This window comes from Haemaphysalis longicornis, unplaced genomic scaffold (genome assembly GCF_048455015.1).
Source record: "Haemaphysalis longicornis isolate Haplotype H1 unplaced genomic scaffold, Haemaphysalis longicornis Haplotype H1 scaffold_4, whole genome shotgun sequence".
NCBI lineage: Eukaryota > Metazoa > Arthropoda > Arachnida > Ixodida > Ixodidae > Haemaphysalis > Haemaphysalis longicornis.
In genome coordinates this window covers 62704937-62725508 of record NW_027526361.1, presented here as the reverse complement: position 1 = coordinate 62725508, position 20572 = coordinate 62704937, and the positions used below count along the sequence as shown (strand labels likewise).

Here is a 20572-nt window from a genome sequence, read left to right as displayed (position 1 = left end):
AACCACTACGACGTATACCTCATGACAACAACATAGGCATACGGGAGAGTGTACTCTATTGTACCGTCAGGAGGTCGAGGCGTTTACACATCGACACATGGCACACTCTGGGCATAACTTTTAAACACCCCGATGTGGTGGATTTTCTAGTGCGAAGTTGGCTTTGAAGAGGTGGTACAAAACAAATTCCATCAGCAGCACAACTCCCGCGGGAGCCTGCAGCACAGAGTACTGCTTGATGAAAGCCACCATTTCGAGTCCCGGCTGTTTAGGCGAAGCCCGATCTTTGCCTCTGCAGGGTGGCGTTTCCCTTGTTTTCAGCGAACCCTCGCGCACATGAGCCAGGAGCTTCCTCACGGCCCGTTCTAGGGGAAAGCCGTGACGTAGCGGCATACCTGACAGCGTAATGGTCAGGTGCTCTTCGCAAGGCTGCGTGTCGGGGCCCCAATTACGGACAGTACACGGGTCTTGGACAACAGATAGACACACGCGGTCGCTTCTCTGCGCACATCGAAGGCACTCGAATGTTGACAAAACAGTCAGGGCAGCTGTACCGCGCCGAACATACGCAGCGTTGAGCTTTTTCATGATGACACTGGACGTTGCTCGGCCCTTTATCTTCGCTTGCTGAGCGGACAGACTCACCACGCACGGGGCTACGGCGTCGGCGTCGAGGGCGCTCTCCAGCTCATCCAGCGTGTCCAGGTGATTGGAGGGACGGAGGACGGTGATCCAGGACGTGAGCTCGCCTCGAATGTACATCGAAAGCGGCAAGATCGCCATCGAGAAGAAGAGGTACAGGATCACCCGGCTCCTGAAGTGCAGCCGGTGCTGGGGCATCGGATACGACTGCGCGAAAAAAGTCGCGAAGAGGAACGTGCATTCTAGAAGAAAGCCCCGAAAGAAGCTGGCGACGCCGGCGTGGTTGGCGCACGCTAGAAGCGTAGCGTAGCATATGATGCACGTCACCGTTAGAGTGACTCCGGGGATCGAACCCGAGAGCACTTCGAGCAGCGATATTATGCGAGTGTCGTTTGCTCGCGCGTAGAACGTTTCGGGAACGACGTCGAGGTCGGCGTACACGAGGGACACTTCCAAGCCTCCGCTCAATCCGAATGGTACGAGAAACATGTCTACCGCGCCACGGATTAACTCCGTGTATACGTGGGCGAAGTAAAAAACGTTCTTGATGCTTACGGAAGCGTTGACGTGCCTCAGGACGTTTAATAAAAATTGCGGTCGATAATTATCGCAGATATTACTCCACTTCCCGCGCGAAGCGAAATGCATGCATCCTATCCTTAAGAATGCGCCAGAAAGGCTTTTCCTTGTCGCGGTTGAATCCTCGTTGCCCTTGGAATGAACCCTCACACCGGTTCTGGTGTTGCATGTTGGAATTATAGTGACGTTAAGACTAGCTGTGACCCTCTTATACGCTCTTCCATCGGCTTCGAGCTTTGTTTTGTTCTCTACCAGCAGCCAGCGCGCGAAGCCAGCGGCAGCGGTTGTAGAGCCTGAAGATCGCAAAGCTCTGTCGAGCGACGCTATACCTCTCGGCAAACTCAGAACTAGAGCAAATGTTTCTTTCCCCTTGGACATGTTCTCAAGCAAATAGTCACGAAGTCCTGTACCAAACATCCAGAAGGACACTTTCATCTTTAGCGCGCGAGCCAGAAAAATCTCCTTTTTATCCCAATGTCCTTTGATGGAGACCACCACAACGTCCGCGCCACTAGGAATATGCGCGTTCACGAAGTAGGCCACGTTTTTCTCGTCACATAGTTCACCCCTTCCAACAGCTCCCGCAGCCGCCAGAGCTATCATGGCACTCCAAAGTCCATCCATGCTTGGAAGCAACTGTGACAAACGCATAGAACGTTTGGGGAAAAAAACGATGAGGTTTGACAAGAGTTTGTTCAATAGGTGACAACTTTGTCAGCAAACGAAGGCGAGCCTAAACACCACCAAAAACACACCCCTGAAAATATCCCTAAACAAACGCCGCAGCTTTACAGCACGAATACAAAAAGTGAAGTTCCATGAGGGCAGACAATAGCACAGACTTTCCCTTTCTGTACTATTTCATGGTCCAGTTTCGCTTATAGTTTAAAATTACTTTGACGGTGAAATCCCACCAAAAAACTCACTTTTCCAGTCCGAACTTTCCGGTTCAGTTTTAGAGTAAAGAGAGCCCAGCTAGCTAGGCAATGGGCGAAAATTTAGTCTCCAAACGAAAGTGGGGAATAGTGCAGAGTGAAGCCTTAGAGTTCTCGCTCGAAAGAAGAACAACTTTTAGAACTAATTACATGCAACAGCCATGCTTGCATCAACTGAACTATATCAAACTAGTGTCGTTAACCACCACACAGGATTAAGCGTCACTTGAGATGCTCGTCAGTTAGCGCGATGGTATAATAATAAATGCTCCAAGTATATCCTTAAATCTTGCTTCTTTCACTTTGTAGTGATGGGGGCGAAATGCCAGTTCAGTCGTTTGCCCAGCAGGCGACAAAAAATGGCTTCAGCCGAAGGAAGCGCACACTTGAGGTCCGAAGGAGGAAGAGCTTCCACTGTGCCTCTGTCTGCGTAATGAGAGCTCACCCTTCCGGGATGTTCTATTGTATAGTGGCACGCGCAACCAGAACACCAATTTCTATCAAGCCGCAGCGGCAGAATGAAACACGCGTGGCGCCATACATAAAAGAAGTAAACAAACAGAAACATTGGGCAGTGTGTTGTGTTTGAGCCCTGTGGATCGACAAGAACTGATCGTGTGAAGTGCCCCAGATCGAGTTTAATGCGATGAGTAAAAACGCTTGCTCTTTCTTTCCTGAATTGATCGTGATACATCAACTTCACGAAACGAATGAGTAAATCGACTCCGAAATCGAAATAGCCTCGAAGTATTCTTGTTTCTTTAAATTACATTTGTTAATGTTTGAGCGTGGCCCTGAAGGGTCGTCCGTGAAAATACTTGATGCATCCGTTAAACGAAAGCCGAAATAAATTATTAGAAGCTAAACACAAATGAAGCATTCGACCACTCAGATGTACTCGTACACACACTTTGCAGATTAAAATTGAACGCCGTGAGCGACACAGCTCGCAGGAATGGTCAGAGTAAGAAGTACAAAGTTAGTGCGTAGCGCAAAGTTAGTGCAAAGTACAGACGGACGGTAGTAGCGGTTACAACGATATTACGGTTCGACTAGTGACGCTCATGCCCGGTTTTGTGAACTTCGTGCAGCGTTTGCGGAGCTACAGCGTGAATCGACCAATAGTGGGAGTGGGCGTTTCAGTCCCAGCCAATAGGAGCAGCGGATGGACTGACAGCAACGTTCTCCCGAAAAATAAAGGAAAACGGTGCTGCTGTTGCCCGCCTCAAGGGGAAGCGGCCTACGCGCCTTGGAACTATTTTCTTCCGCGTACTGTAGACTACACCTCTTCACGCCCTGCAAATTCTACCGCGCTTCGCGCAGTTCGTGAAACAGACTTTAACAGAGTACGTGGTCGCCATTCTCTCTCCCCAAACAGAGCAGCTGGACAGAGCTTATAACGCCAGGCCGACGTCCCCATGTTCTTCCTCTTCAATCGCATTACTCGCTGTCTGTCTTTTTTTCTCTCGCCGGTCTCCACTGAACGCCCGGTTGCTCAATTCTGCTCGTATGAACCGTAAAAAAAATGTAGGTAAGCACTAAAGTTCGGATCCGCCAACGCGGTTAAGGAATACTCAAGGCCTTTCTACCAAAGTGGCAGCGTTGTGATTGCTGAGCAACGGTTCAAATATCTTTACGGTGTTCTTTTTCGTTGTTTTGAGTTTTCCTAAAGTAAAAATAATCTGTTTTCGTTCCGACCAGTTGTTAGGCAGATAAAAATATCAGGGAACCCGAACCCTACCTGTAATGCTCATGCTTATGTGTGAGTGAGTTTTATTACGAGAAAACCTGTTTACTGCATACGGGACAACCCGCCGCGGTTGGCCGAGACGACGGTTCGATCCTCGTCGCGGCGGACGCTATCTAATGGAGCCTCGCATAGGCTTCAACCGCATGGGGGCAGCGTAGTGTGCCCCCTCCGAGCTGCCTCGGTGAGGGTGACGTCCCTGCTGGGGAAGTTCGTGTGCACCTTTCACCCTCCGGCTACACAGGGAAAATTCACTTTCTACCTCCCCTCTCCTTTCAAGAAAATCATAAAAAGCGCGCCGCACGAAAAAAATCACTGCGTGTACGCGTCGGCGTTCACCGTGTCTTCAGAAAAATCACGCGGATCGGCACTTGTGGGAACGCGCGGCCGTGAAACCACTCGCAAATCCCCACCTACTATGACAGATGTCAAATACGTTCACTCTTAATAAAAAAGGTCGTAAAAAGGTAGTAACGGCCGGATTTACTAACTCCTTACGAACCTTACCACCCCGTAGTTATGAACGTAGGCTCTGGCACTAACAACTGCATGTGTAGTAAATTAACTGAGTGTAGGAAGTAGTATGCACTAGATTAAGGTCGTGCTTATGATTAGGTTGTGCATGGCCAGTTAGTAAACGCATGTAGCTCAGAAGTGTGCTATCGCTGGGACTTTACTAGGGGGGGGGGTAGTGGTGCTTACTGCCTGCTTCGGTTAGTAATTCTGACAAGTGCTACATTTACTGCCTCCAGTTACTAAGTACCTAGTGTATACTGGGACAAGTAACTTGTTAGTATTCCATTAGTGAATGCCCCGACCTTTTTTTAAGAGTGTTGGTGGTTGGCGTAGTCCTCAAAAATGTTAAAAACCTGTGGTTGATTCCTCTGTCATAGGAATCGCAAAACACGAAAGTGAAATGTGCAGCGATATCTGCAGCTGAGCATGATTTGCGGGTCGGCGGCTGTCTTGCGGGTGTGCTTGGCGAGCGACGTCCTGCTCGCGGGTCGCTTCGGTAAAGGTGTACTGGCGTCATTTCCGTGAAGGATATGACGTCAGAGTATCCCGGCATAAAACACTTTCGTGTTAAAATATAAAATCCGAAAACGAACAAACCTAAGTATAACGTACAGTCGTGGACAATTCACATACGAACCGCGGAGCGCACGGCCGAAGATACCGGTGCCGTCACCTGGCAGCGACCGTGAAAAAACTCCCAAGCATTTCCCCGGGGGTGAACATGGTTAAGTGCGAATGCACGGGGTGATGCTATGAGGGGGAGTAAAGTTAAAATCCGTTGGCATTCGCCCGTGAGCGCGCGCGAGCCGACCCACGGAGGTCTGGCAGTTTATCGCTGCATATATAGGGGGGTACGCCGCGCCGAGCGCGCCGAGCCAGGTGGCTGAGAGAGGAGGCGAGCGCAAGGGGAGAGGGACAGCGGCGCACGGCAGCTGCAGCCGAGCGAGGGGGAGAGGAGAGAGTGTGACGTCACGGTGGAGAGAGAGGCGCGCGGCAGCTGCTGGGGAGAGGAGGCGCGCTGTGACGTCATACCATGACGTCACGGCGCGAGGAGCGGTGCGGGGAGCGGCGCGCACTCGCGCAGCCACGGCGAGGAGGCGGAGCGAGCGCGGTCACGTGGTGAAGTGACGTCACCGCGCCGTTGCTACCGACGCTCCTCTCCGCTCCACGCCGTTGCTAGGGAGAGGAGGACTGCGGACGCCGCCGCCGCCGCCGCCGGCGGTGGAAGGTTTGGGGTCGCTTATAAAGTGCATTCGCACTTAAAACGCACGCACATGCGCAGTTGAGATGTCGGGAGCGAGGCTGCGTGTCTCACTACGATATGTTGCCCTCTGTTCGCGGCGCATGATTGCCTTGTCGCCGTGCCGCAATAGCGCTGAAAACAATTGTTAGCGATGCGGCGCAAGATATTATCTGCGGTCACTGTGTGCTCGGCTCACACGAGCGCCTGCTCCCCATGTGTGCCGGCGTCACATTGCCGACATAGCTTTGTATGTGAGGTGCAGCAACTTGAGAACACAACGGTGGACACCTGGGTCACGCCCAAACCATTCTCAGTGCTGTCTGCTCCTCATATTTCTACAAGCACTGAGGTGTTTGCCAAAAAAAGACGAAAAAAAGCGGGCCGCCATGTTGCGGAAGGGCAACTGGCCTATGGAATGGTTGGAGCTGGCCCTCTTCTTAATTTTTGTTAATATTAGAATTGTGCCGGGAATTTTCCCAGCCCAGACAATGCTGGCAGTTATTTTTATCATTGGAGATGAATTCTGGTGGTATATCCATTGTTTGCTACTAGCACCGAATCCGCAAAATGACTCAGCCGTGGTCGGTTCTATAAAGGCGTATTCTTAGCGGCCAGCTCATTGTTGAATTCCCGAGCCATTGCACCACGAACGCAAAACAATGCAGCGCCATCAGAAGTTAGGCGGCATGCATTTATTTGGCTCCATTTCTGTGCGCTGGTTTTCGTCAAGAAAGCATGATGAGCTCAACAGCATGCCTTACGAGAGCGCGCACGCGTTTCCCACGCAAGCACTGGCCGCAGATAAAAATAATTACTACGTGCCGCATTGCTCTCAACGACACCAACACCTTCAGCTGCAGCGGCGCTGGTACTTTCAGTGCTTGCAGCGCTCTTGCGGCATGGCGACAAGGCAAGCATGCGAGCGAGGAGAGGGCGACATATCGCAGTGGGACACGCACCCTTGCACCCGACATCGTTACTACGCATGTCCGTGCGTTTTTCACGGCCGCTGCCAGGTGACGGCACCGGTATCTTCGGCCGTGCGCTCCGTGCTTCGTATTAGAATTGTCCATGACTGTACCCTTTAGTACTAAAGGTTGCTTCCCCGCAAGAAGGCCCTGTGTGTAGAGGTGCACCCTTTACAGGCCGCTAGCTTCATTGTACTGGCGTCATTTCCGTGACGGATATGACGTCAAAATCTGTGTATCCCGAAATAAAACACTTTCGTGTTAAAAATGAGTGTGTAGCGACGGAATGGGGATGGTGGTCCCGCGCACTTTTTCACGGAGCAGCAAAAATGGGAATGAATCATCGCGTGTGAACATGCGTTGTCACTCATGGGGCTCATTTTCTCAGATTACAAACATTAAAGGAGATATGCAGTGCCATCAATGGGAGTTTTTGTAATAGGAAGGGGGTGGTTCTCGCACTCGATATACTCGGGTACAAGTTGAGAACGGCAATAGCTCATTTGTGTATTACTCCGTGGTTTCTAAGGAGATCGCGCTCGATCAATGCGTGGCATCGTCTGCTTTTTCTCTGTAGTTCATATTCACTGCAATAGTCTATAAGCAGATTAAGCTCGTAAAAGCACAGAAACGAATATCGCTTTCAAAATGCTCACAGCAGCACGCTGTTTTCGCTGCGGGGAGGAACAAGCGGCTGTGGTGGTGAGGACCAGGGGCAACTTCTTAAGTTGTTCCCGAGCATAGTAAGAGTGTCAGGCGGGGAAATTAGATAGAAGCTTCGAGGCGGAAAGCTCATTGGCCAAAAGCTCACAGAACCGAAGCTCACCAGTTTCTTGTCAGGCTCGGACATAATCTCACCCGTTCTTTCAAAACCTATTGCGGAGCAGACAGGGCTAACTTTCGACAAATTTCCGCGCGCTTCTTCAGGTCAGTGAACTGACTCCACAGAGCGCCAAGTAAAAAATCAGCTTTAATCTTGTTTTCTTTAGCCTCCGGAAATACTTAATGCGAGCAGGAGTCCTCTCTGTGGCTAAAAAACGAAAAGAAGGGATTTGGTGAGTATAAGGCCGGTAAATGTCGCCCGAACGCAGCAGAAAAAGAAAAAACTGCACAAAAATTATGAAATATCTTTATGGATATTTCATAATTTCCCCTCGACACATGAGAAGGCGGCCATTAAGCGAGAATTTCTGCGGCGCTGGAAAATCCCTGGTATCTTGGGGTGCGTCGACAGCATTGTAAAGCAGATTTCTGGTTTGATATATCTATTTTAGTTTTCTTTGTCTTTTAGACCTATTATCTACATTTCCACTATAATAATTATTGAATTTATTAACTTTGCCGATTACGCATTTTTGTGCACATGGAAGATTACACTTTTTGCGTTACGGAAATATTTTACTGGAGTACTCAGAAAGCAAACCTGGCGCATTAAATAAGTACAGGGGCGCTTCTCTATACGCCACGAAAATTAATTCAAAATTGTAACGCGGTACATTCGCAGAGAAAAATCAACGCAACGTCTTTAGGGTGGGTTAATTTGGGCACACCCTCGTACTTCTACAAAAGTTTCGGCGTTGGTTTTAGACATGAATGGGATCGAAAACCGCAGTGAAGAAAGCAAGGTGGCGGCATGGGCGGCACGAGCGTCTGCAGGGGTGTGCAAAAAGGGCCCTTGCCCACCTGCGGCCAGCCCCCCCCCCCCCCCCCCCCCCCCCGTTCACTCAGTCCATGGACTCTATGTCATGGTTGCCAGCATTATTTTTCGGAGGGACACATAGGGCTTGTAGATCTAAAAATTTCGATTTAAAAAGTTCTAGGGCGTTATCAGCAAAACCGTTTCTCGTCAAGATACTTTAAGTGATGCCCTTTCATTTGGGATAGAGAATATATACTCACAAAAACCGGTTGTCTGTCCCTTTAATAAAAGTAAGCCACAAAACTTGGCGCAGGTTTCACTAGCTAGTGGTGCAAGGCTGGAAAAACAGCAGAGTTGGTGGTCCCTCTGCCTTCGTTGGATACCGGGCTGTTGCACCTCACATCATGGATCTCCAAACTTTCCGCTGAATGTTGTCCAGGACTCGCAGACCCGGATGGTTTTAAAAATACCGCAGGCTTTCACATCCCTTCCAAAGGGGATCGCGTTAGCACGCGCTAGAACCCGCGCGGGAACCGGCTTCGCGAACTCGGCGTCTGCACTCCCCACTTCTGGCACGCACACACGTGCACTGCAACACGCGAGAGACCACGCCAGTAATACTGGTCAGAGTGTTCTCGAAGGTAGGGCGGGCCAGCGCCCGCTCACATGCTCTCGGTATTTTTTTCTAAATATTTTTTTGCGAGCTCCTCACGTAACGCAAGCTCACGCGCAAGCCTGAACGGCGGGCCGGGCGCTCCTCCCGAGGCGCACGCTCACGCGCGCTCGGCTAAGGAAACTCGAGTTTCCTCGAAGCCGTCCACGGCAGAACTAAAAGCATAAACATCTCTGCTGTTAATATGATTTTTTTCAAATATATCTTCGTTAGATTGAGAGCTACAGCGCTTTCGCGATAAAGTTGGCTTTGCCGCAAAGCACGTTTTAGTGACGCACACGAAACATTCCCGGGTGCCTCGCTGTAAAAATGGTCCCCATTGGAATTATACGCTATGAGCGTAGTAGTATAAACAGGGTGAACCGTAAAGCCAAACGAGCGACGCGTTTTCTCCGGGGCGCGGAACCCCTCCGGCGGGATCAGCCCGATCAGCCCGCCTTGGGGCAAGTTGATTTCAAGTCTCACGTGATTGGCTCAACGCGCAACGGCAACCGCACATCCGGTGGTGTACGAAGCCCGCCGGAAAACAAAATGGCCCGGCACCTGATGCCACCGTTGTTAGCAGCGATTTTGGCGATGCGGATGCTTCGAGCTAGGAGGTGTCAACATGTGGACAGTGAACCGTTTGCCCTGAGCGACGCGGAGTTCAAGCGTCGCTTCCGGCTGAGCAAGGACACTGTGCGTATGCTGTGCGACGAATTGGACGCTTCTATCGGACCTCAAGATTCAGGCGAGCTGTCAACGGAGACAAAATTGCTGTGCGCTCTGAAGTTCTTCGCTACTGGCAGCTTCCAAAGCGTTGTCGATAATGAAGAAACTCCGGGCACGTCGCAATCCTGCGAAAGTAACGTCCACTCAGTGGCGTCGGCATTAACGGAGGTTGCAACTACCAAGGGCTGGGTGCATTTCCCCTCGACACATGAGAAGGCGGCCATCAAGCGAGAATTTCTGCGGCGCTGGAAAATCCCTGGTATCTTGGGGTGCGTCGACAGCACCCTGGTGGCCATCACCAAGCCCGAGAATATGAGCGAGGAGTATGCCCAAGCCTTTTGGTGCAGGAAGGGGTACTATGCCCTCAAAGTCATGATAGTGAGTATTTGCTGCCTGTGCCTCTGTTAGTTACAGCATCAAAAATGATTCAGCCCCTTTTCGCAATAAAAAGATAGGAAGTACCAAAAAAGAGACAAAAAGGAGTTAGACGCATTCGCGTTTGTTTCGGACTGTCTCATGCGCGGTATCTGTCGTCTCTCTCTTCAAAAGTTTGCACAACTTGTCTGAGGTCAATCACAAATAGTGGACATGTAATTTAGCAAATGCATATGATTGAATGCATGTCATCGAGTAGTTTTTAATGGGCTGTTTTTCAGTTGTGGTCGCCTTCTTGCTCTCGTTTATAACCTGGTATCTTCCTTGAAATTGTGTACTAGCTGAATGCTTCAGTGCATAATTATTTCCGTTTTGCATTTCCCATAGGTGTGTGACGCAAACATGAAGATTCTGGTAGTGGGTAACTGCACAGGTTCGTGCCACGATGCCGATATGTGGCGGTCACACTTCCGTCGTCGCCTGGTCTCTCAACGCGTCGGGCCAGGCGAATTCTTCTTGGGAGACAGTGGCTTCCCGCTCGAGCCGTGGCTCATGACGCCTATTGCTGACCATCCAGGCCCACAAACGCCCGAGGGAAAGTACAACGCAGCGCACGCTTCGGCGAGGTCTGTCGTGGACCGCTGCATTGGGCTTCTCAAGAATCGTTTTCGGTGCCTGCAACAGCCCAGAGCTCTCCCCTGTGAGCCTGGTCTGGCAACCTACATCATTGGAGCGTGTTGTGCACTGTACAATCTCTGCCTGTTGGAAGACGACGACAGCAGCCGTAACAGTGATGACGATGGTGATGAGGATAGTGATACGGATGACGTGGCTAAGCCAGATCCTGCTCTGCACGAAAGAATCCTGCGCCTGGATGGTATTGGGGTGCAGAGCAGGATTCTGGCAAGGTTTTCTGTGTCCCGTTCGCGGCATACAGCCTACTTGCAAAGGGTGCGACGGCGCATCTTGAGGCAGCTTAGGCAGCACTGAACATTTTCATTTATCGTTTATTTATCACCGTGCATGGTGCAGGGTTCATTTTATCAAGGGGAAGTTCCTTTGTTTCTGTTGTTTTGTTACAGAATACACCCAGACGCTGCATTTTGTGCAGAGATGGTTCCGTGTGGTCCTGTTTTGGCGTGGCTAGGGAAAATGGAGAAATTTCCCCAGTTTTTGTTTCAAGCAGTGTACATTATCCCCTGTTTCTCCACTATTTCTTCCAGAGAGGGTTCTCTGTTTTGTTTTGGTGTTGTGGTTGAGCACAGGAAGTTCCAGTGCTGCTTTTGTTTGGAGTGGTGTATAGTATGCCCTGACGCTGCGTTGTGTGCAGAGAAAGTTCACTAATGTTCTGTTTTGACGTGCCTGAGGGAAACTGAGAAGTTTCCTCTGTTGTTTTTGTTTCAAGCAGTGTGTATACTGCAGTCTGTTGCTGCATTGTTTCGTTCGGAGAAGCTTCTCTGTTTTGTTTTTACATCTTGGCTAAGAGAACAGACAGTTTCTCTGTCGCTTTTGTTTTTAGTAGCATGTAGTGTGCCCTGATGATGCGTTTTGTGCAGATAAGAATCTCTATTGTTCTGTTTTGATGTTGTGGCTGGAATGAGGGGGGGGGGGGGAAGAGAGATTGTCTGTTCTTGTTTTAAGTAGTTAATATTATCCCCTGTTGCTGCTTCGATTCCTCTGAAGAATGTTCTCTGTTTTGTTCTGACGTGCCTGAGGGCACAGAAAGTTCCTTTGTTGTTTTGTTTTGAGTAGTGTGCCTTTTGTGCACGTAAGGTTCTGAGTGGCGGGTGAAAAGAACACAGAGAGTTCCTCTGCCGTTTTTGTTTCTATACCTGGCATTGCATTGTTTTCTTGACAGAAAGTTCTCTGTTTTCTTTCTTTTTCTTTTTTTTTTTTTTTTTGACGTGGTGACTGTGGAAAACAGAAAACTTGATGCTTTGCTTTGAGCTATACGTGCTATGCCCAGAAGCTGTGTTGCTTGATCAGAGAGAACCACTGACTCCTGTTTTTGTGTGTTTTGCAGCACTGCACCATCACAGGTTCTGTTGCCTGTACCGAAGAACTGCAGTTTTTGTGCATTTTGAGAGGCTCGATATGCTCGGGTTTGGAGCAAGGTTGTGTTTTGCATGGTCTCCACAGTTTGTAGGCACAAGTGATCGTAATTTCGTTTCTTGGGCCAAAGGTGTCGGCAGCTAGTCTTCATGCACCAAAGGCCGCTTCTCACTCTTTCGTGAGTGCTGTTCTAGCAAGTGTACAGCTGCAGTTCCGGTACTCAGTGAACTAAGCCTCCTCCTACTAGCAATGAAAACCAACACGGGGCTGGACTGCTTCCCCAAGGTACTGCCCGCAATTCTCCCACGGACAGGCGCAAGTGAAGTAGAGGATAGCCAGGCATAGAGAAAAATACAAGAAGCCCTGCCAACTCACCAGCAGCTCCCTCTGCCTCGTGTCGGGGACCTTAATGCGGCTCACCAACCCTGGGGTTACACGTGTGACATCAAGAGGGTTAAAGATATACTGAACATCGTGAAGCTGTACAAGCTTGCTCTGCTAAATGACCTGCAGTCCCCAACTTTTATTGGAAACAGCGTTATTCCTTCTCCAAGGCTCACTCGTCATCACACGACCCAACACCATGCAGAATTTCGTTTCTCGTGGTGCTAAGTCCTAATTACAGGTGCGAACTACAGGCCCCTGCGTAGCTGAGGCCAAATTCACTGCTTAGGACAAGCTCAGGAAAGATAAGAAAGATCGTGACTCCTCGCAGGGGCGGAAGTGTCTTGTGAAATGTAAAAGCCGACACAAGCATTAACACACCAGGTACCCCACGCCTTCTCAAATTCCTGCAAACCTGGGAAGCTCGGCGCAGCCTATCCAGACGCTAGAACAAATGGAGGCATAACCACCAACTTAAGAGCTAGCGTGCATAGTGCAACTGAGTGATCAAGCAGTGAAATGCGTCAGGCGTCTATCTGAGGAAAAGTGTCTTATGTTGGGTGCAGCTTAGTGGTCTATCCTCGCAAAATGCATCACCTGCTCAGACGCCGCATCAACTCCTCAACAATAAGAGAAGCCAGTGAACGCCTGGCATGCAACATGAACTTGTAACAGGAAACCACCAAAGACTGTTCAAGATCTGAGGACTCCCTACATCCACGAAATGAATGCCTGCTGTCACAAACTCGCTTGTACTTCTCTTGGCTTGTTCTTCATCCTTTTCACACTTGTTACGGCATTGCTGATCTTTACAGACTGAATGAAAAACGAAAAAATACACATTTTTTAGTGCGTGGAATCACCGGCACACCTTCTTTCACCTGTGTGCCCGGGCAGTGTAGATAGCAGCTCTTCGTGTCTAGAGAGTGCCAGGGCTTCCTGAAAATGCAGCACAGCTTCCGCAGCAGTGGAAGTGTGGGTGGTTTGAGAGAATCTAGAGGAATGTGGAAAGGCCAATTGCAGTGGATTCTTTGTTTTATTGTAATTCTCTGTACTGTGAGTGTAGGGTAAAATTGTATAAATTTAAGGGGTATGTTGTATCTGCCGTGATCAGCTTGGTACACGGGAGCCATAAAGAAGAGCAGTGCGCACCGAACCCAACTCCAAATTTATTTGACGTGCTCACTCATCCTGTCCACAAAACAACTCATGATGATGCAATGTGTCTCCAAATGACGCAATCTAGTCGCACAACTCTACATCAGCGTTAACTTGAAATACTAGAGCACGTCCTGCAAAAACATTGCATAGTTTAAATAAAAGTCAGGATGCTGTGGTGGTTGTGTCGTTGAGTGATCGCACGTTGACTCCAACAGACTGCATCAGAGGGGACATGTCGACTCCTGGGACCTGTCGTGATGCGCTGTTTTTCTAGTCGGAAGGCGAACGAATCTCTTCGAGGGTGGCCACTCTGTGCCTTGAGACACCAATACATCAGCGGCACTGTTGGTGAATATTTATGACTCTAGTTGCCTTGAATTCCCGTTGAATCGCATATCCGTCATTTCGTTTGACTTTAATCGTAGTATCTTTTAACGTTGCTCCTCACACGTGTTGGTACTGTTCTTACACTGCCACCTGCACGCGTTTATGTGTATTCACGTGTGTTGTATACTTTACCAATTGTTATATAAATCTCCTGTTTTGTTTTTCAAATCAAAGCTCGGACTCACTCTCTCCGCTGCTGCCGGCAAAAGTGGGGCATCAGATGGCCACTTCTAATCTCTGGTGACTGGCAGAGTTAATGATGTATTTTCTCCGCAGACACCCTGTTACAGTGACATCCACTTAATCTCCATTTGGACGTAGACATCGGTGTGCTCCAGTGCAGACAGCAACACCCCAGTTCACCTGGACAGACAAGTTCCAACAAGACGCTGGCTAACCTAAAGGCTTTGTGTGGGCTTTTGTAGAACTACCACCTCCACCTTCGAGACACTTAATTGGTTTAATGCTCATATGCTACCATAATTATAAAGTACGAAATCCTTCAAAAAAAAAAAAAAAAAAAACCTGTTTCCGCCCGGGATCGAACCGGGGACCTTGCGCGTGTGAGGCGCACGTGATAACCACTACACCACGGAAACGGGGATAGGTGGCTAGTCAACAAACGGCGTACTCATACCTGAATAAAGACAAAAGCTTCCGGAGACCGGATTTGATTTCAGCTGCGTCAAATACTACTGCACATTTATTTCATTTCTACTGTTAACACTTGAAAGCTCCTCGAGCCATTGTGACCCAACCAATAGCCACTAGTACGCTTTATTTTGTTGAAACAACTAAAGGAAAGCTCTTCCCAGAATGTTTTCGTAACTGCGTTGTCTCGGCAAAAGACAAACGTCATTTGATTATTTGCTTCCGCAACGTTTTCCAGTCACCGAGTGCGCGCAGAAGCATGATGTCATCTGGATTTAGTTAATACACAAAACGTTCGTCCTAAGCAACAGCTGCAGCAACGGTTTGCGACGCCTGTTCAGCCGCTGTAGAGGTAGCCTTGTTTTTGATAGTTAAGGCAACAGGAAAGCAAATAGCTTGCGCATTTAAGTTGCTCAAGAGTCATAGAGACAGTGGCGAGCTACCCTTCCAGAAGAGTTATCCGTGCTAGGCGCCTGCGACAAGCAGAGCATTTCGGTCAGCCAAAACTGGACTACGCAACGACCGATTCAGCGTGCGAAAGGTTAGACAGGACGATGTCGCCGGTCCTGCACCCCTTCGGTGTCACTGCACATAGCAATGGCTTCACACCCAGCAACTTCTGCCTCGCTTTATGCGCACACCACACAGGTCTGCCCGTTTATCGTGCGAAAGGTTAGACAGGACGATGTCGCTGGTCCTGCACCCCTTCGGTGTCACTGCACATAGCAATGGCTTCACACCCAGCAACTTCTGCCTCGCTTTATGCGCACACCACACAGGTCTGCCCGTTTATTGTGAAGCGTGGCGTTTTTGGGCATGCGGTTCAGTTCAGGATTGCACCCTAAAAAATGGGCAAAAGTAACATAACATGGATAAAATAGCATGAACAGCTGTAATATGTGCTGTATCAAGGGTAATGATGTGGTCATCCACAGGCACAATGGAGATTAAGGAATAAAGACTGACTGTCATACTGGTTTGATTTAAAAAACATTCTTTATTCCAATACATTTATTTCTTAAAACATCTCATCTCTAAAACACACACCACATTCAGGAATGAATCGCACTGCTCTTCCCAGCCGCAAAAGGGCAGACACGTCTTACAGCCAGCTTGGCCGAAGAGGAGACTAAACTTATAAACCAGCAATCATAAAAACAGAGCGCTGAGGTGCAGTCAACAAATAAACATACTCAAGCACACACACACGGACAATCACACGGTTAAGATCAATCGGTGCACAGAGACGAAGCCTTCTGGGGCCCAACAAGAAAAACAAATTGCACAGAGGAGGTAACTCCCCCATCGGAAAACGAACTTACATAGTCACTGAATTTCTTTCCATTTAAAAACAGCCAAATTAGGTACGACTGAATTGCAATTCCTTCAAGGAATCCGGGAAGTCCGCCTTTCAAAAGTGTATAAACTGCAGCATGCCTGGCGTCAACACTTTCTCGTCGAAGAATGGCCTTGCACTATGCGTGCAATTTGTCGTTCCAGTTGCATTGAAAGCGTCCAACCGCACTACTCGTGTGGATGACAGAAAACTTTCACATGATTCAACCACCACATGGACAATCGCACCCTCAATTCAACAGCACCAACGCAGCAAGAATACATTTTCGACAATTTAGGAGACAACCCTAAAATCAGGGGATGCAGAAAATTCTCAAACTGCCAACATGAAGTGCTAACGGATTAAATTACTCCAAACCAGTCGTAATAAACAATGCCATCGATCTGATAAATATGATCAATGGCTGCAGTAATGTCTGTTTTGTGGTAACACCCAGCATACCAACATTTGCTGTCAGCAGTGCTATGGGCAAAACATTGTAGGCGTCCTTTATGCTTGGAAGCAAAGCAGCTATTACACCTCATGAACTGATGAAAGTAAAGAATTGTTCCGTTAAAGCAACAATGAGAAGAAACATAAAAATTGGTGGTGCATAGTAATAGGACAAATAAAATCAGACTTCAGACTAGCAAATGGCAGGCCAACGCACGCCAAAGTAACAGGAGCACCAACGAGAGCTACTTCATAAAGCCCTACATAAAAGCTCGAACGAGCGCTAAAGTGAGAGTCGTGAAATACCATTTGATCAAGTCAAGCAAAGACGCTTGGGAGGCACTGACCCGCGCCTGTGCTACGACGTATCGCATTTCAACCAAAAGCCGCGATTTCTGGCCAACAAAAAACAAAACGGTCAACATTCACAGAGTGACAAATCAAATCAGTTACGCGCACTCTGAAAACAGACCCCAGCATCGCAGTCTTCATTTGCCAACAGCACAGAACTTGGGCTGCGTGGCCCACTAGTGCAACCTCTCAACGTTCCCAAGTTCCAACAGTCACTGTTAGAAGCGGAAAATTACGGAGGGCACTGCCAAAATGGATATCCGGTGAAGCGAAGGAGGTGTGTGAAGTGAACACAAAAATACACTAAGCCCAGCTAGTGATCGCACAGGTACTTTCAAGACTAAAAAAAAATTAAAGCTCTAACGTGTGGGGTGGCTCCGCTATGCGAAGGTGAAACCTCCCCGAGTTTCACGGACTGAATGTTCGCTCAGGCCTTTCACTGCGCCCAAACCTTGCGCATTCTTACGTGCTCAGCCCGTTATATCACGACATAACCAGTCCCAACATACCGCTGACAGAATTCCGCGCACTGCACCTGACTGTCAGACACATCCACAGCGTAGGAGTTACCACCAATGTCCAGTACAGGCTTGCGCCACGCTGTGAACTGCTGCAGCCAGCAATTCCTTTGCCAAAAGTATGCCCATTTTCCACTAAATCCATGGCACATTTATACAGATTGGCAAAGACTGCAGCCCTCAATATAGGATGAACCAAAAGAGAAAACAACAGCTGCATGCACAACTACATTCGATAAGCTCGTGAGAAATCCAGTTCCGAGCTGTCATTTTTACAATGCGAACAAATGAGTGTGCTCGTCTGAAATTGTTTTATGCGAGCCATTGTCATAAAAATTCGCAGACATATGCACTACGGCATGCAGACAAAAAAACCTGAAATAAAATCCGATGTAGAATGAATAGTGTGGAATATGTACAAATACTTTTGTAAAAACATGCAAGAAGTTTTTAGGAAATTTACTGCTAACTGGGAGCTTATTATTTTACTGCGACCATAACCTTGAAGAAGCTAGGAGTGCAGCAAGGGCTGTTCTACACTTCTAGCTCCATTTGTTTTGAAGTTGTGCAAGCCCAAAATTTATTTTTGAGAAGTCAAATTAAACTGTCTTTTTCTTCAACCATAAGCTATTTCGAGTTGCATAACTTTTACTTTAAGAGAGTTCACACAGCTTACAACTGCAAAACAGCCTATTGGACTTCTTGGTTGCTCTAGATAATGGCTGCATAAAAATTATAAGCACAAATTATGTTGTTTTTCAAAACATCTGGCAAAACTTTGATGAGAAAATGTTTCGTATATTTATAACTATTTGTTCCGCGTAAAAAATTTCAAAGAACATCGCGACGCACATGTACTGTATCAATTTTCATAATAATAGCTAAAATGAATTCACTCAATCAATGGCCCTTAAAAACCAACTGCACTCAAATTTCACCTCAGCCAAATTTACTTTGAAGGTACAGTATGTACAACTAAAACAACTGAAAGATGACTGGTAGCCCCGTGAAATGCATTGTTAAATAGTTAGAAATGTTTAAAATAGCTCCGTCGCAGGCGATGCTGCACCTGCCATGAGGATCGCGCAAACAGCCATGACGCAGAAGTCACATTGCACGACATTGCAGCCAGCCCTGCGCTTTTTCCTACAGTCAGCCAGGAGAATCGGTCGAGCTTCACTGGGCGTGCTTCTCCTAGGGCTGCGGCAAGGGCAAAGCACTGCGCGTAAGTTTGCTTTGGCAGGCCAGCCGCACATGTGGCCGCTTGCTCGCTGGCTCGGCCGGCCATGACGTCATTACAGCCTGGCCGTAATGGCCGCGCTCTTCACAATTTCGGTTTCGAAATCTCCGATTTTTGATAGTCATTTGCGCCGTGTATACGCGTATTCCACCTGTCACATTTTGTATCTTGCAGTCTTTTTAGGCAGACTATACGGACAGGAGCGATTGGAGGTCATTGGGAGAAGTTTTTGTCCTGTATGGTAGTGGACCTGAGCAGGATGATGATGATGATGATGATGATACGGAAATCACGTTTTCAAGAAGTTGAAATTTTGAGTGCAGTTGATCTTTAAAACAATTTTAATGTTTAAAAAAAGTTTCACCAAGATCCCCTAAGCCCCCGTAAACGGGATTGCTGGCTCAACCTTAGGACTTGCATCTTATTTCTTTTTTTCACCTTTCCTACGTGCACTTAACCACACCTGATGATATGAACAGATGTCAGTTCTTCATTCTTCAAAGCCACCACTTGAAGCAACATAAAGGGCCTTGCACACCTGCTTGAAAATGGCCTAAGCTCGGACTGCTTGGTTTTCTCACGCTTGTGTAATGCAGAGACGAATTGTAGTGGTTTGATTTCTCCACTTCCGATTGCTTCTCAGCCTTCAAAATTACACTCGCTGCAACAATGAAATTGGAAACGTTAAAAAATTAAATATAAAAACTGCTCCCTTTACATGCTCAACTCACTTATACTAAGATGCAGTCAAAGATAGGTGATAAAAGTACTAAAAGGCGATAAAATGAGCCCAGAAAATAAAAACAGCCTTTTTTGTAAAATGCTCTAAGCAAAATAACTGAAATTCAAACTTCTTTCCCTTCCCTCTTTTTTTCAGCAGGCATGCAAAACCTGGCACTGCCAAGCCAAGTAACTGAAGATAAACGTCAGCACAACTAAAATGCCTCTGTCCCAAGCTACGGATGTGGAAAACCCTGTGTGCGAAGCAAAAGCATTTTTTGGACATTTTCAAAGCTGTTGTGCACGGCCTTATACTGCAAGTACTGCAAGGCTTCCACAGGTGTAGAAAAAAGTAAGAGAGCAAGAACTAGAACAGCTGCAAATACTGCTGCGTACTGTTTTTACAGCAAACAGCCAACAATGCGCTCGTGACATAACAATGGTCATCCAGTGGTAGCTAAGCTGGTAGTCAGCTGCCAGTGAGGGAAGTCGCAAAAAGAACTGTGGTAACGCGTTGAATACCATGATCCCACGTCCTCCTTTCGATCCCAAGCCCCGACAACTTCCTCTCACAGCCATTCGGTGGTCCTGAAAAGGTGCTACAGCTGTTGTCTTCCCAAGCCTTGCACATTCTGGGCCCTGAGGGGTTGCAGTTTGCCTCCGTCGCTGTGGAATACGGCCAGCAGCTGAAGACGCTGTTGAACTCTGCAGCGTGAGCAAGCACTGCGTCACGCCGCCAGTCACTTGCAGCCTGTCTTCCGACTGAAAGCGCCTTCTTTTGGTCACACTCGCATTTACTCCTGGCCACCAACGTCACACCCCCCCCCCTACCCAGCTGGGCTCTTCTGTCCGTCTTTAAAACCAACTTTGTTCGTGGCCGTGGGCTTTATCGGTTGGGCATTGTGTACGGTTTCCACCGCAGGCACTCGGGGTCCAGTGTGCGGTCGTGGCGGACCTTCTTGACTTTGGATGACGAACTGTCCGGTGTTTCCTGCAATTTTCGCAGAGGTTGGGAGAGGGGGAAGAAATGGGGGTCATGTTCAGGCTGTCTCTCCTCTTTTTCTTTTTTAACACTGCCATTCACACGTACAGAAGCAGTTTTTTTACCTGTAGGTTATTCATTTGGAACCTATCAGAACAAGGAGGTATTTGTATGCTTCTAAGTTTACTAACCATCTAATACCGAGGAACAGGCACTATAGTAGCACATCATACCGAACAATGCCCTCGCCTAGCTCAGCTACTGAGGCACTCACATATCAAGCTCCTCAAACAGCGAGCAAACAAGCTC

At 48.2% G+C, this 20572-nt stretch overlaps 1 protein-coding gene and 1 non-coding gene across 3 annotated transcripts in view; both read right to left on the bottom strand.

The window, feature by feature from the left end:
• Nucleotides 1–14538: 14538 nt before the first annotated feature.
• On the bottom strand, nt 14539–14611 carry Trnav-cac (transfer RNA valine (anticodon CAC)). The gene has a single exon. It is a non-coding gene; the product is annotated as a tRNA-Val (tRNA).
• A 1029-nt stretch (nt 14612–15640) lies between these two features.
• Nucleotides 15641–20572, bottom strand: part of LOC144178838 (histone acetyltransferase KAT7-like) — a 41952-nt gene continuing 37020 nt past the window's right edge. For both annotated transcript variants that reach the window (XM_077706969.1, XM_077706970.1), the window contains exon 21: nt 15641–20272. In XM_077706969.1, the coding sequence (XP_077563095.1) occupies nt 20168–20272 (105 nt within the window). In that variant the 3' untranslated portion in view covers nt 15641–20167. The remainder of the gene's footprint in view (nt 20273–20572) is intronic.